The following is a 15,333-nucleotide window of genomic DNA, read 5'->3' as shown; positions in this document are numbered from 1 at the left end:
ATAGAAAAATGTACAAGTTCTCGTAGGAACCGTTAACATGTTATCTACAAACTTACAGTCGAAATGCTAGTCATCATGCTCTGTTTATGTAACGTTAGACCTATATGTATATTTAACAATAGAAGTTTCTTGCTGGTTCGCGAGTTTAATTGTTAAAATTACTTACCGATCGTGTCTGATAAATTCTACATCGTGTCCAGCGTGACAAGTTTTTATACAGTTCACACAAATTGCGTTGCGATCTGTCGTGTTACATGTCTGGCAGCGGTAGAAATCGTGCATAGGGAAGGAAGTGTACGACGAAATTTTGTATAAACATTGGCCGTTACCAACTGCTTTCTCAACTGCATCTTGATTATTAAATATCTTATTGCCTGAAACAGCGAACACGAAAAAATGTAAATGTAGCGAAGAAGAGGCGTGTCAGATTGCATGTGTACTTCTTAAGGATTCAGAGTTAATAGAATAATAATAAATGAATATGAACCTCTAGTCGTCGGTTGTACTCCGCTCGCTAAGCAAAGACCACCGAATCTATTATTGAAAATTTGATTAAATTCTAGCGTGGCGGTCGCGTTGTTTGTAATCTCAACGCCGGCTGCCAATCCATCGAAGATTCGATTTCTCCTCAGTACAGGATGAGACTGTGTAGAAATAAGCACTCCTGCTTGCGCGTTACGAAATATATCATTCTCTTCGAGCACACCTGTCCAAAACGAAAGAAACAAATAATCTCGTAAACCTTTCACGCAAGAACCAGACAATAAAAGTGAAAAGAAAAAGCATACCTTTACCACCATTAAATATACAAATACCACCGTCTCGCCCATCGAATATCTTGTTCCTTTTTAACGTAGGGTTGCTATCGGTTTTAATCCATACCCCCGCCATCGCGTTATCAAAAATCTCATTTTGTTCGAGTAAACCTAATCCGCTATTATACACAAGAACGCCACCGTTCTGTCCGCCCCATATCTTATTCCCACGTATCACTGGATTGCTTCCAGTCCTGCAGCAATATAGAAACACAGTTAAACTCACGAGAACCAACGGTTTGTATGCACCCAGCAGAGACCCTATCTTACCTTATTTGTACTCCCGAATACAAATGATTGAAAATATCATTGTCTTCTAATTTACCGTGTCCATTGTCATAAAAATAAACGCCGACTTGTTTCCCACTATGGATACGGTTCCTTCTAAGCACCGGCGTGGACCCGGTGGTTATCCATACACCTGCCAACGTGTTGGCATACACCTCGTTCTCCTCAATCAGACCTTGTCCCTTCTCATGCACGTATATCCCGCCGTGCTGGCCGTGATGGATCTTATTATGCCGGACAATAGGATCGGAGTTCGTTCTGATTTGGATACCGGCTAATGCGTTCCCGTAAATATTATTGTGTTCTATCAAGCCTCGCCCCTCGCCGAATATGTATACGCCTCCTTGATGACCATTGTAGATCTCGTTTCTACGTATGGTAGGGTTCGAGTTAGAGGTGATCCAAACACCAGCGAAGTTATTCGAATGGATCTTGTTGTCGATGAATTGACCTAAACCGTTCTCGTGGACATAGATCCCGCCTGTCTGTCCATGGTGAATTTCACAGTGCACCACCGTCGGATTAGCACCAGCCTTCACTTCGAAACCGGCTATCCGATTGTTGTGAATGTCATTGGCCTCGAAGTACCCAAGGCCATTATCAAATGTGAATATACCGACGTCCCTTCCGTGGTGGATGTGGTTCCTCCGCATGATCGGGTTCGCATAATTCTTCACCCAGATGCCGGCCAACGCGTTTCTGGAGATCTCGTTGTCCTCGTACGTCCCTTGCGCGTAGTCCGTCACGTAAAGTCCAACATTCTCGCAGTCCGATATGTCACAATTCTTCACCACAGGATTCGCTCCTACGCCCGACACACAAACAGCTGCTCCAACTGTCGAGAATGAAGATATATTAACAATTGTGTACTCGAAATTATTAATTAGACTGCGGAGGTGTATGTAAATAACGAAGACTTAAAGCTTGATAAAATTACATTGAAAGTTTGAAATTCCGCAGTCTAAACTAGAGATCCCTATTTCACGTGGTACATGAACCATGTAGTAAGAATTTAGGGATACGTGAATACGGATTCGCGGACATGGATCTGCGAATACGGATCCTTAATTTCGTACTACACGGTTCACGCACCACGTGTACACGTTGAAAACCGCGATCTCTAGTCTAATCATTGCTATGAAAGTAGTTCGTACAGTGTTCGACAAATACTTGCAATGATTTACGACTCGAGAAATTAGAAAGCTTAGAACTTCCTGATAACTTACCAACACTTGAACTCCTAATAATGCAATGGTCCACCGTGGGACTGCAGTTTTCGCCGACCTCTAAACAGTAGTGTTTATGGTGCGGCACCGTACTGGTAACGTCTGGGGTGAACTTTAACGTGAGATGGCCGGCGTAAGCTCGTTTCGCTCCTTCTACGAACATAACTGTAGATTCGCTTTCTCGCTCGAGTATAACCGATTCCGCCACGTTCCCGGGCGCTGCTCCTATCAATGCGACATCGCTGTCTATTACGAGAAATTCGCCCCTGTATATACCAGAGTGTAAGAAAACTAAATGTTGAGGTGCTCCCTCCTCCGATTGGGAATTGCTGCCACAGCAATTCCCCTGGCCGGTTGTGCTTGTGCTATTGTTCGACGAAGAACCGCTATTGCTTCTATATTCGTCTACATAGTCTAACGCTGCCTGAACAGTATTAAAGTATGGCAAATTCCGTCCTTTGAACTTCAGATCCTGAAATCCTGGCCTTACGTGCACTCCTCTGTATAATTGTCTAAAGCTCTCCTTCCATGGATTGTGGTAATCCGACTCGTCCGGAGACACGAACTCGAATTTACATGGTGCAGGATTAAATAGTGGTAAGTCGTACTCGTAGACTTGCTGGTACAGAGACTTCCACAGTTCGGTGTCGTTCGCGATTGCTTGAAAACGTCTGCAAACTTGAGAAACTCTACACAGATCTTGTTCCATCAAATAATTAAATATAGTGAGCAGCACTTCGTCCGGTAACTCGTACTGAAGGTAATGTGCAGCGGCGTTTGTATTTGTACCTACAAAATCAATTAACAGCAGTTTAAGAAACTGTTCGGCAATGTTTACGACGCGTATTTAATTTCGAGTAACTGTACCGTCTGTGGATAATGAACATGTCCGCCTAGGTCGTTTTCTGGCTGGTAAGGAGGAAGAACCTAAAGTTGCTCCAACACTACTGCCACCCGATGGGGGTAACGCAGAGCTGGTACCGGGTGCTGGATCCGGATGGGGTGGACTTTTACGCCTTAAGTCGTAAGGGGAAGAATGTGAATGCGAAGGGGAAGGTGACGGTGCCGCAACACCAGAGACACTGGGAGAAGATCCTCTTCCACCGCTTCCACCCCCACCTCCACCTCCTCCTCCTCCTCCTCCTCCGCCAACTCCACCACCAGGTGGTATCTGATTCGATGCTGAACATGGCAAATCGCATGGCTCGGCTGTAAAATTAAAATAATTGCAACTAACCCATAAAGTATCTTTTGAATATGCACATTCGAACGATTGAACCTTTGACAATATCCAAATTCTAGTAAATTATTATTGCATTAGCCACTTAACAGGCTATAAATGAAACAATAACAAACATCTGTCAAATACAGAGAATACTACATAATTACAAGTTATAGCAGGTAACCAAGTTTACATATGGGAATCAACATATACAGAGAATAAAAACTATAAACAGAAGATAAACCGTGTATAAGGGGTGCTAACAAGTAAATTAGAACATATTCGCATTATCCATTCACCGTACATATGTGCAGAATCAATTATCAAACGATATATTTCAAAAGGTAGAAGTTTCATAATCACATTTTCAAAGGAACAGTGTCAGTGGCAGTTGCATCTCGAATGCACAGAAAGTGATTTGGGAAAGTGGAGCATTATACTAATTTAACACAAAGTCTATAGCTGGTAGAATATCAGATTGAAAAGTGCATCATGTCCCCGTGATCATGGGCCGATCGGTTTTCCGAATCACGCGAGGACCCGTCGCGTTTATGGTACCGCAGCTGGTTGTTTAATAAATCGGAATTACACGAAAAGAAAAGAAAAAAAGAATAAGGGAGGTGGGGTGAGGAGTGTAGACTTTGAGCCGACATTCCACGGTAAAAATTGACAATCGCGAAGTGTATGCGATACGGTGATCGATGTCCCCGAAAGAAAGAAGGGCTGGTGCAAGTTGCGGCGAGACCGTGAACAAACGTCATCGCGGTCGCGTTTTTCGGACACCCCGGACCGCGAGAAAATCATCCGAGAGGAAAGAGACGTGGGCAGCGTAAGGTTTAACTGTCGTCTCTGTCTTGCTCTCTCTCTTAGCGATGTCCGGAATGGTAAACGAAAAACACGAGTAACGACGAGGAAGGATGTTGGTCAGTCGGGAGTATCATAGAGAATCAAATGGAATCGAGCTAGGCCCGTGAAATAACGAAGTAGGTGAAGGGAAAAGAAAAAGAGCCGAGAGACGACAGGTGAGCAGTGAACCGAGGGTCTGGATGCAGGGCTCTCTTACCCGAGGTGGTTCTCGAAGGCAGAGGGATCCTGTTCGCGCCTTTTCTCCGGGATCTTCGCACGTAGTGGCGCGACGATGTGAACGAGGCGCTTGGCATTTTTAACGTGCTTCCCGACGAAAATTATGCGAGAAACGGGTGAAACAACTAAACACTAAACAATGGCGACACTTCCACCGAGCCCAGCGGCCATCTTCTCATTGACGGTAGGACTGCCGACTGGTGCCAGACCGCCAATCGGATGAATTTCTGCTCTTCCCCTCTTTCCGCACCGATCACCCTACTACCCTGCCCGAAAGCGATCCTTTTCTTACTCGCTCTCACTTGCTTGCTACCCCCTCGCACCGATCCCCTCTTCCGCAGTGGATCGCGACACAAGCGACCAACATCAGTATGGAATGGAGTTACGGCACCGAATATTTCAACCATAGACGCTATTGTTACTGAAGCGAAATTTCGCAGTTTTTCAATATATAAACGATTGACATTATACGCTTGCGTCTACAAGTAGGACTCTCGTGAATATAGCATCAATACTCTACATTCAACTGCGCATGCGAACACAAGTTTGTTTACCATGAATATAGCTTTGAAATGATTAGCGACGATAATATTTCTTATATTAATCGTTTTAAATGTATACAATAATGTGGGTGTATAAGGTATTCGCGCGTACACCTTTTAAAACCGAATAACTTTTTCAAAATTGGACCTTGATTTTTTTTAATTGTTATTGTTTCGTCTCATATTTATAAACATGAAGAAATTATTCTGATATTATATTCATTGTATAACGTTGTACTATAAGAAACTGTATTTTCTATCGAAGAGTACATCAATTATTTTCAATGTTTCATACGTGTATACTCAAAACATTTTTGTACATTTGTAAGAATTCGTCTTATTTATATATGTACAGATATATGTGTACATGTATAAACATGAAGAAATTATTCTGATAATCATATTCATCGAACACAATTTCCATACGCAAGCGCATTTAATATTTCAAAGTCTGCATATTTACGGAACATAATTTCATACGCGTGCGTCTTCGATATTACGGATATCCGAGGCTCTATTCACGAAACACAAGTTATGTACGCATGCGCACGGGGAATTGTCTCTGAAAGGTTCCGCAGTTTCACCTCTGATGTTGTACTCTATGCCCTGCGAAGTATTCTGTGGTTATGGAGACCGCGGATCAAAATACCGATATGTGCTGCGTGTCCGCAATTTTATTATGTCTTTGTCTCGCCGTAGTGTTCGTTGCAAGCCTCTATGTATGGAGATCTCCGTACGATAGGTAAAGGAAAGCTGACCAGCGACGAATGTCGATCACCTTTTTTAAATGAGCATTTCTCGTGCGATCGTGTAACACGGTCTTTTGGTTACGATGAACCACAGGGAACCACGAACAAAGTGTAACTGTGTTCACGTCGTTCCGTGAACACGAATGCCGCTCTTTCTCCCACTCGTGCAATCATAAAGATCTTCACCCTCGAATTGTTCTTTATCCAGCATCATGTTTAAAACTTGCAGCACGCTCCCTTTCAAAAACAAAAAATAGTTCTGTTTAACCCATTGTCCTTTCTAAATCGCTTCTCTTTCTACAATTTAATAAACAATGCGAACATTTTATTTGCAGTTTCTCACTATTTTTCAGTATAATAGAGTAACAATAATGGGTTAAATAACAAGAAGATCAAATGACAAATCTCTCATTTAAACATTCCTATCCTCTTTGCATGTTTTTGAAATATTCACTTGTGTTTTCTAATTACAGGGAACATCCTACAATTATAAAAAAACGATTTTTTAGCGTTTTCATAGTATGCCTTGTATCTCCTACGTCATTGTATTTTGGAATGAATGAAAAGTACTTAGAAAAGGTAATTTTGATAGCCATGTAATATTCCTTTGTGCACAGTTACTTTGAATTCTAAGCTACGATATTGTTTCAGGCAACATTTTTGGAGTTACTAGGTATAAGATGGCCAGGTTTAATACAAGCAATTGTGATGCCATTATTGTTAACAATGATACTATTTTTAGGACCATTATGTGTAGAAGATTACAGTGGGTTTAGGAGATTATTTTCCCGTAAGTGCTTCATACATTTTCTTCACTAATACTGTGAACTGGTTTTTGGATTGCAGAAGTGGTTACCAACAATTATAACTGTTTGAATCTGCTTGTTACAGAGTCCATATATAGAATTGAAAATATAAAGACATTGACATGGTGGAGAGGTCAAGTTGTTGCACCTCTTTCCGAAGAATGGACATTTAGAGCTTGTATGTTGCCATTACTTTTGCAATGTTTTGCACCACTTACTGCAATATTTGTATGCTCATTGTTTTTTGGAATAGCTCACTTTCATCATATAGTATGTAGACTAAAAGATGGCGTGACACTTAAAAGTGCTTTCTTTATGTCGTGTAAGTACTATTTACAATGTAGATGAAACATAACTAGACAGCAGATCTTTATGCAAAATAAAAATGTTCTACTTGATTTGCAACCAACTTCTTAGTATGTTTAATAAGTCGAAAATAATGTAACAGTATTTTTAAATTCTTCTAATGTTTTCACTGTTTCGGATTACACCTACTCATTTTTGTGATAAATGCATAAAATCCACTGTCTAAACATAACTGTGCATCAACAAACTAATTGTAATTTGTTAATCAGGTTACCATGTTGGGTACACAACAGTGTTCGGAGCATATGCAGCATTTCTGTTCGTTCAAACAGGTATGTCAACTCAACTTCCTCTTTTCCTTGATTTGTTTTAATATATATGATTATGCAATAATTTGTATTTCTTGTAAATAGGACATTTTGTAGCACCACTGACAGTACATTCTTTTTGTAATGGCGTGGAATTGCCTGATCTTACTATGGCATTTAAGGGTCCATTGAGAAAGTTTTCTCTATTTTTCATTGGATTAGTTTCCTTTTGTTTACTATTAATGCCAATGACAGATCCCAAGTTATTCCACAATGACTTGTTTTGGCATAAGCAATTTGTATGAGAGAAGTTTCATTTGCAACAATGTCTCACTAATGTTGTTCACAACCTTTTTTAGGATAATTCGAAAACTATTAACATCGTGTTTATAATCAAATATTACATGATTGTACACTCTTATGAGATACGAGGTAAATCATGCAATGTGACATTTGAATTAATCGCTGTTTTGATATGTAAATTTTTTAATAATAATTTTGAAGAAAGTATAACAATCTCAAATCAAGTTTTACATGACAAATGTTTTATACAATCACATTGTTGAGATGCAAATTAATAATGCGATCTAGAACTAACATGAGATTACTTTAGTACCTCGATTCTAATTGAACTTATATAGTTGTAATTATGAACATAAAATTACAATCTAGATATGAAGTTTCTCTTCATATAAAAATGTTGATGAAAGATTGTATACTTGAATATAATATGACATTGTTACAATAAATAGCGTATTTTTAATTAATTTTTATACAAGTTCATCTTTTGCTAATATTTCTTTTGATGTAATGTACAAATTCACCTTAAAGCTCTCAAGTAATTTAAACAATTCACGTTCAGCTTAAAACCAACTGAATGACCTGTAAGGTAAATGTACCAATAAGTGACCAGTTAATAGTAAGATCATGCTACAATTATTTATAACTTGGTACCTTTTGGAATAATTAAATAAATAACTATTCTCAGACTGATCTTGCAACTTCTTTGCTCATATACAGTTATCATTCTCATATACTTCTACCATCAATACAAAATTAATCAAATGCTGAAATTGTAATCAAAGCAGATGTACCAGTAAGTGACCACCTCAAATAAAATCAAACCCTAAAAATAACAAATCAATGATTTTATGCGCAGTACTCCGTAAATTATTAATGTTACAGTAAATGACAATATACAGTGTATACACCGCATCTTAAATAGTATATATACTGCACTAGAAAAATTAGCTCAACAGCTAATTGCACATCATAAACGTGAGTCTGCAAAAAGTCTGAAGTTCGAACTATAACCTCAGCATTCTCAACCATATATAATTATGTGATACACAGTTCTTAAAAATGATTAATTAAAGTCTCCTTCTGTTAATATTTATTTGAGAGCGGTCACTCACTGGTGCTCAATCACTTATCGGTACACTCTCCCTACATGTTACATGTCACCTCACATATGAAAATTAACATCATAATACGTATACTTATTGTTTATTTGAATCACAGAAGTAAATAGTTACAACGTCATCGAAATATACTAGTTATAAATGTTTTATATAATTAAAAAACATGAGAAAACCTAGTAAAAAAAAAAAAACACGACGAGTTTACATTTTGTGATAACATCCTGTTATTCGCAAAAGATCTTTGTACAATACACTGTTGTGTGCTTCCTATAAATTACACATTTGATGATCTCGTACAATTGAAGCGCAAATACTACTAATGATTTGTCGATAATATTGTAAGCTTCCCTTGTCAAAAGGAAAACTCAAAGTGTTGAATGATATATTTATATTTATATAAATATATACATTATGTTAAACTGTACATTTTTCCAACAAATCTGCTGTTATATTTTAAGTGTATTGAAGAACGGAATTTACAACATGGATGGATTCATTCATTTTGTAACATATTAATATAGAATATGTAAATATAAATAAACTTTTAACTTGTATTATATACCAATGATCAATTTCAAAAAACTCCTACTACTTGACATTAATTATTCGTCACATTATAAACCTCTTTACTAAAAAAAAAACATTTCAGATCGTAAAATTGCAATGAATACATTAAAAGTGTTCGATTTTAAAATTCAAACAACGTAATTTTTTTATTATCAAACACATCAATTTATCGTTACACTATCATACAATCCTTATATTTAATGTGTATATGCTCTGATAACTATATTACGTTCAGACATACCAGGAGGATTGTTTACTAGGAACTCTAACTGCAGACTTATACATGTGAATGACCCGTAATAAATAAATAAATAAATAAATGCAGATGCTAGCAATGAGAAATCAATTACGTTTAATAACATAAAAAAAGGTAAAAAATATTTCTTTTCACGCTACCTTCAGGTCTGGCTAGTTCCAGGAGTGGCTTCAAAGTTTTGCGATTGATTGAGGAACAATACGTTACTTGTTTTTAAGCTAGGACCCGATTGGGATATAACCGATGGACACGGGCTAATACATGGTGTGGAGGAGTAACTGTTGCTCAGATCACACTGATCTAATAGCTTCCATAGTTCTTCAGGCGTAGGTCCACCGGAAACATCTGTAATAAAGATATTTAGTAGTTAGCAGAAATTAGTACAAGATACCAAAACATATTTTTCAGGCACAACAAATTACTTTGCGTAGAAGAAAACCTCGGCTCCAGGGCTGTCGTAAGATCCCACATTTGTATGGTGCCATTAGAATGGCCAGTAAATATGAAACGCCTTGGCCTTGAGCCCATACGGCTAGACCCTTCGCATTCGTGTACATAAAATGAAGTAATAATGCTACCGTCTACTGATTTGATTACACACACTCTTTTGCCATTCGACGCTAAGCGTACGAACAACTGATCAGTCTCAGGTACAACTTTTTGAACAAACACTTGTTCATCATCTTGCTCCCCGAACGGTCCTGCATGGTAACGTATAGTCAATTAAAATTTCTTGTAAACTTACTTCTACGTAAATTATTTTTACATAATAATTATATTAATTTTTCGTGCAATAACTTACCGAAATCGTTACCAGCATTGTAGCTGATGCAAGGTTCGATTGCTTCCAAAGATACAATTTTGAAACTTGCTTCCGGCGTAGATCCAGGCTGAGTAGAGATCATTCCTCGGAATCTCATTACAGCCCAGCTTCTAACATGATTATACTCGGAGCAAACTGATACCAAATACTTTTCTGATAATGTTACCTGGAAGAATGAACTTTCTTTTCACTTCCGATCGAAAAATAATAAACACAGAAATTATGCAACTATGAACATACTTTCGTCACGCTGCTTTGGTGTACTGTAAATGTCTGGAATAATTGTGGCCCGTGTCCTACAGTTTCAGGATGTTGTACAATAACTCTAACACTGCCAGATTTAGTGCCATATGCTATTTCGATCCAGTTACCACACAGAGCTGTATAAACAGTAATATTTTATATAAGACCGTTCTACTCTAAAACAAAAACCTATGTCATCAATGTGAACTACATTTGTTAATAAAACTGTAAACAATACAGTGTGAATATCACATATACTGGAAATTAGAAAAATAGAAAGAATCCTTTTGTGCACGTGTACTTTAATTAAGAGAAAATGAAAAATCTATATATTACATGCTTTGTATTCTGACAATCAATAAAAATTGATTATTCAGAACAAGATATGGGTACTATTTTGTAGTTAACAAGTTATAATGTAGTTTAGATTTAAGAGAAAATTTTTGAACACCTACTACACGATTTGTGAAAGTATCAAAATATGTATAAATGCAGGTGAACACGGTACAATTATTTGGAATAAACTGAATAATGCTTGTATGCGTCTGAAACCATGTAAAACGAAAAACAACTATGCAAGCAGAGGTATGTGTTGACTGTTCCTTTTCCTTCCCCTCCCAGATCCTGGTATGCGATATATTGGAATTAACGGAGAAAGCAAGATGCTCTATGAATGAAAATTAATTTGAGCCCAGGCAAATAAATTGTATAACCGTTGTTTCCAAGCAGATATTAATGAAATAAAGTGGATACAAAGATGATATAGTTTGCGGTAGTACAACTGGACGCATTAGGAAAAGCGGGCTGTGTGCGATTAGTGCAATCTAAACGAGAAAATAATGTTTACAAGTGTTTTTGCGTATACACAGATTATTTTCCTCGATATGCTTGTATTCAAAGTAATTTGTGAATTAAAGCACGTAATTGATGTATGCGAATATATATGTATCGAAGGAATATTGATTGAAAAGTGCAGAACGTTGTACTATGTCTGGAGAGGAAGGATATGGATACAAGTATTCAAATCAATGATGTACAAAATGTAGAGAAACATATTATGTTATTTCGGACCGTGACTGGAATGTGAGAATATTGTAGAACATTGTTATATCGACCCATACTTGCCTTCTGCTATATATCCAGTTGTACGAAATCATGAAGCAAAGAATGTAATAATAAACTCTCATTAATATTAAAAGAATAGTACTACACTTTGATAGAAAGACACTAGAATGTTCGTATTTATTTCTGTACAACGATTCGACCATTTTTCTTGAGTACTTTTCTTTAACGTGTCGATCTACCAATAAAAAATTTACTTTATTTATAAAAGATAAAATATATTCAGATAGATTTATATTTGTTTAGTTAAAACTCTAGCTAAAAGTGTAACACAACAGTATACCTAATAAAAAGTTTGAATGTCAAGCAAAAAGAGAAGCGTTTATCGTTAAAGTGACGTTTGTTATTACATTCCTCAATACAAGCAGATTAAACAATTATATTTTAATCCATTTATTTGTACGTCACTTGAAAAGGTGTTTCTGCAATAGAGATACTGTAATACTCAATGTTATGAACCATCAATTAGTTATGATTTACCTTACGATTTTCGTTTTAAGCCGTTTATCAAGATAATGCATACTGTGTTATGTAAGGAGTGTTTATGAAAACTTACATGTCTTTGGCGTTAAATAAAGGGATATGGCTGTAATGGGATCATAATTTGGATCACGGTACAATTCGGTTACGAGTAGATCGTTGTCCTTCATTCGCAAAGGGAACTTTTCCATGTCTGAAAATGAGAGGCGTATCACTTGTATTAGAAAATCCGTTTCAATTATTAGAAATGTTTTCGTTTTTCTTACCAATGTGATAAATGGATCCATTGTTGCATCCCAGGAGAAGAAAAGAGCCAGCCGTATCGAATGACAAAATAGGCACTACATCTTGTATTTGCCAATGATGCGTCATATCATGCCACACTCCAATTTTGTCAGTAGAAGACAAGGCAACTAATTGTCTCCCGATAAAAAATAAATGTTCTATACGAACATTTAAATTGAATGTGCCAATGTTAACGTTTATCCTTTTTGCTGAGACGCTCCATAATGTAACTTGATTCCCATAAGAAAAGGCAACCATATTAACGGCTACACTGGTATTTAATTTCGATGTTATCGCCACCCTTTCGATAACGGATTCAATGTGGGGACTAGTAAATGCATGTTGCCATCCAGACGAGTCTTTCAGCCAGTAACACGATATGAAATGCGCGTAAGCGATCACAATCCAATTGTGATGAGCCTTTATGATTTGAACTCTTAAAGGATCCACCCATGAAGAGACTGTATGGATAATATTAGTGTTAGTAATATTTTATTGTAATTTCTAGAGGGAGATCCTTTCAGTGATTTACCTTGCTGGGGTCCAAATACTAAACTTATATCGTTCTTATGCAACTTGTTCAAGTCTGCTGAATTATTCCTAACGTGCCTTAAGTCTAAGGATGATGTACGCGAATACAGCAAGCCTCTTTGCTGAATTCTGTAATCCAATGAAGAATTCCTTACATGCGTTCCAAGTGTACCTTTCTGGTTTTGTTGCCCTAAAATAATCACATACCAAATAATGGTAATAATGTAGTGTTAAAATGTAGTTTTGTATGCTGGTTTCCAAAGGAAGATCTGCCCTATCATGTGGTATAACTGAATCTTTTTCTCTGAGCCTTAATTTCAGAAGTACATTGATATTGATTCTCGAAATGTAATAGACTGTGGATCGTTATGCATTTATAGCTTATGGAAATGTTCAAAAAAGGCTAGCATATAAAACTTGATAGAATTTTGTACAATTTTTGTTTGCTTTAGATCTACAAAGGCTGTTCCCATTAAAAATAGGATTATGTTTTATTCCACTTTCTTAAAATTTGTCTAGAAAAGTTGGAAAATGCGTAAACATCTGCAGTCTAGTAATAAAAATAATACATGTAATAACTACCGCTATTTTGAGTTGCATTGCAGCTTGGAGCTGTGCTCTGAGAAGTTGACGGTGCATCCGTTTTGGGGTTTGTAGCAGTGGTTGTGGCAGTGGTGGTAGTAGTAGTAGTTCTGTTATGAACAGACACATCTGCTACATTTGGTACGGAGGCAATAGGTTCTTGCAATGGTATACCTTGAAACCAAAGATATATATTTACAATTCCATTGATTCTGATAAGATTACATGAAAACTTACTTGGTGGTGGCAAATAACCATAGAACAAGACATCTCCACAGGAAGATTGTGTCAAATCTTCGCATAAGATCAATCGTTTAACTAATGGTAATATACCATAATATTCAGCTTCATGTCTCAAGGTACGAATATCTATATTCTTTAAATCAATGTCCTTAGTTCTCAAATAATTCAATATAATAGAGAACAGCTTCGGATCTCTATCTATGAACAATGCTCCATCCTCATCTCTGTGGCTGGCAATACGGTTGCTTAATAATGTAGTAAAGAACGAGTCTGGTACCCATGTTAATGTTTGTTTTGATGTTGAGAACCTGAGCAGAAGAATCACATTAGTTCTAAGTACAAAATACGTACTGTGTTCCATTAACAATCTACATATATTAAAACGAACGAGGCAAAGGTGAAACAAATTTGATATTTTTCTTTCAAAATCTATGAGATTTACATCATCAGTTTCGAAAGATATTCCAACGTCTCGAGAGCATTGGTTCTAATAAACATTGACCACATTTACAATTTATCTGTAATAATGCTGCGTAAAAAGCTTGTAAAGCACAAAAGTATTTTTTCGAAAAGTCATACAATCGAAAGTGTCAACATCAACAATTCGAACAAACAATTCAAAACTACTGTAAAAGTAAATAGACGAGGGATTAAACAACATTTTGTCTTTCTATACCTTGTTCCTCCGACATTTAAGTGCACGATATCACCAATAGCGAAAGAAGAAGGCACGGCCATCGTCAAAGCTTATTCAAGTCTTGTAACTTGAGTAACTTGAGTCTTGACGTGTGCCGTCATACGTTGATAATCATCACCGTAAAGCTCAACAATTATAAATCCCTTTGTAAGGGTTATGACCACTGTGGTCGCCTTCGTTTGTGTACATTGACAGTGAAGCACATGTGGCGGTGCTCATTAACAAATGAGATCTCGTCTGATCTCGTCTGTGCCATAAGAATGACAAGAATTATAAATATGTACTACTTGTCTACTTGTTAGACCGCTATATACACAATATACAGTGCTTCGATTGTGCTCAAATTTTCTCGCGCATGCGCGGCGATTTCAACCTCAGTAACGTAAACTTCTCGATAAAATGGGAACCCCACAGAATTTTAAAAAATTTATATGATTTGATTCTTAAAAATGAATATATACACTTATAGCACAGACGAGATATAAGAATAGACCTATCATCCAATCTCGTCTGTACTTATATAGACCCGACATAGGTATAATCTGGTATATTTAGTCAGAGATTTTCGATGCCTCCGGTATAGTGCTGCCCCCACTCAAAACCTTAGCCTGGATCAGATCCTACACCCACAGTAGACACGCAGAAAATATACGACGCAAAGCAGGAGCCGTTACATGAGCACCGACGAGATACTATCACATACTATCACCGACGCGATATAAGAATAGACCTATCATC

At 37.2% G+C, this 15,333-nt stretch overlaps 3 protein-coding genes across 5 annotated transcripts in view; 1 reads left to right on the top strand and 2 right to left on the bottom strand.

Moving 5' to 3' along the window:
- Fbxo11 (F-box protein 11) overlaps nt 1-5,043 on the bottom strand; it is a 20,444-nt gene extending 15,401 nt beyond the window's left edge. Inside the window, exons 1-7 of the mRNA XM_076428075.1 lie at nt 4,615-5,043; nt 3,197-3,538; nt 2,330-3,118; nt 1,086-1,938; nt 789-1,009; nt 488-706; nt 167-374 (exon numbers count right to left, since the gene is read on the bottom strand). Coding sequence (XP_076284190.1) covers nt 167-374; nt 488-706; nt 789-1,009; nt 1,086-1,938; nt 2,330-3,118; nt 3,197-3,538; nt 4,615-4,711 — 2,729 coding nt within the window. The 5' untranslated portion in view covers nt 4,712-5,043. The remainder of the gene's footprint in view (nt 1-166; nt 375-487; nt 707-788; nt 1,010-1,085; nt 1,939-2,329; nt 3,119-3,196; nt 3,539-4,614) is intronic.
- Sras (Ras converting CAAX endopeptidase Sras) lies at nt 4,817-8,257 on the top strand. Of its 3 annotated transcripts, none has more exons than XM_076428083.1 (7): nt 4,817-5,918; nt 6,399-6,504; nt 6,577-6,598; nt 6,668-6,715; nt 6,817-7,053; nt 7,307-7,369; nt 7,451-8,257. In XM_076428083.1, exons 1-7 carry the CDS (start codon nt 5,803-5,805, stop codon nt 7,648-7,650), a joined length of 792 nt encoding a protein of 263 aa, XP_076284198.1. In that variant the 5' UTR covers nt 4,817-5,802; the 3' UTR covers nt 7,651-8,257. The 3 variants fall into 3 exon arrangements, with proteins under 3 accessions (XP_076284198.1, XP_076284199.1, XP_076284197.1); XM_076428084.1 differs by having other exon boundaries at nt 5,440-5,918; nt 6,577-6,715; nt 6,817-6,909; nt 6,985-7,053; XM_076428082.1 differs by having other exon boundaries at nt 5,463-5,918; nt 6,577-6,715.
- LOC143210853 (BTB/POZ domain-containing protein KCTD3) lies at nt 5,169-15,333 on the bottom strand. The gene is made up of 11 exons (XM_076428081.1): nt 14,575-15,333; nt 13,893-14,206; nt 13,656-13,829; nt 13,075-13,263; nt 12,524-13,003; nt 12,334-12,450; nt 10,653-10,792; nt 10,392-10,578; nt 10,012-10,290; nt 9,730-9,934; nt 5,169-6,162 (listed from the first exon to the last, which is right to left on the bottom strand). The coding sequence occupies exons 1-10, from the start codon at nt 14,634-14,636 to the stop codon at nt 9,732-9,734; spliced, it is 2,145 nt and encodes a 714-aa protein (XP_076284196.1). The 5' UTR covers nt 14,637-15,333; the 3' UTR covers nt 5,169-6,162; nt 9,730-9,731.

This window comes from Lasioglossum baleicum, chromosome 7 (genome assembly GCF_051020765.1).
Source record: "Lasioglossum baleicum chromosome 7, iyLasBale1, whole genome shotgun sequence".
In the NCBI taxonomy this organism is placed as follows: Eukaryota; Metazoa; Arthropoda; class Insecta; order Hymenoptera; family Halictidae; genus Lasioglossum; species Lasioglossum baleicum.
Note: the sequence above shows the minus strand (reverse complement) of the source record. Positions and strands in the feature narration are given on the sequence as shown.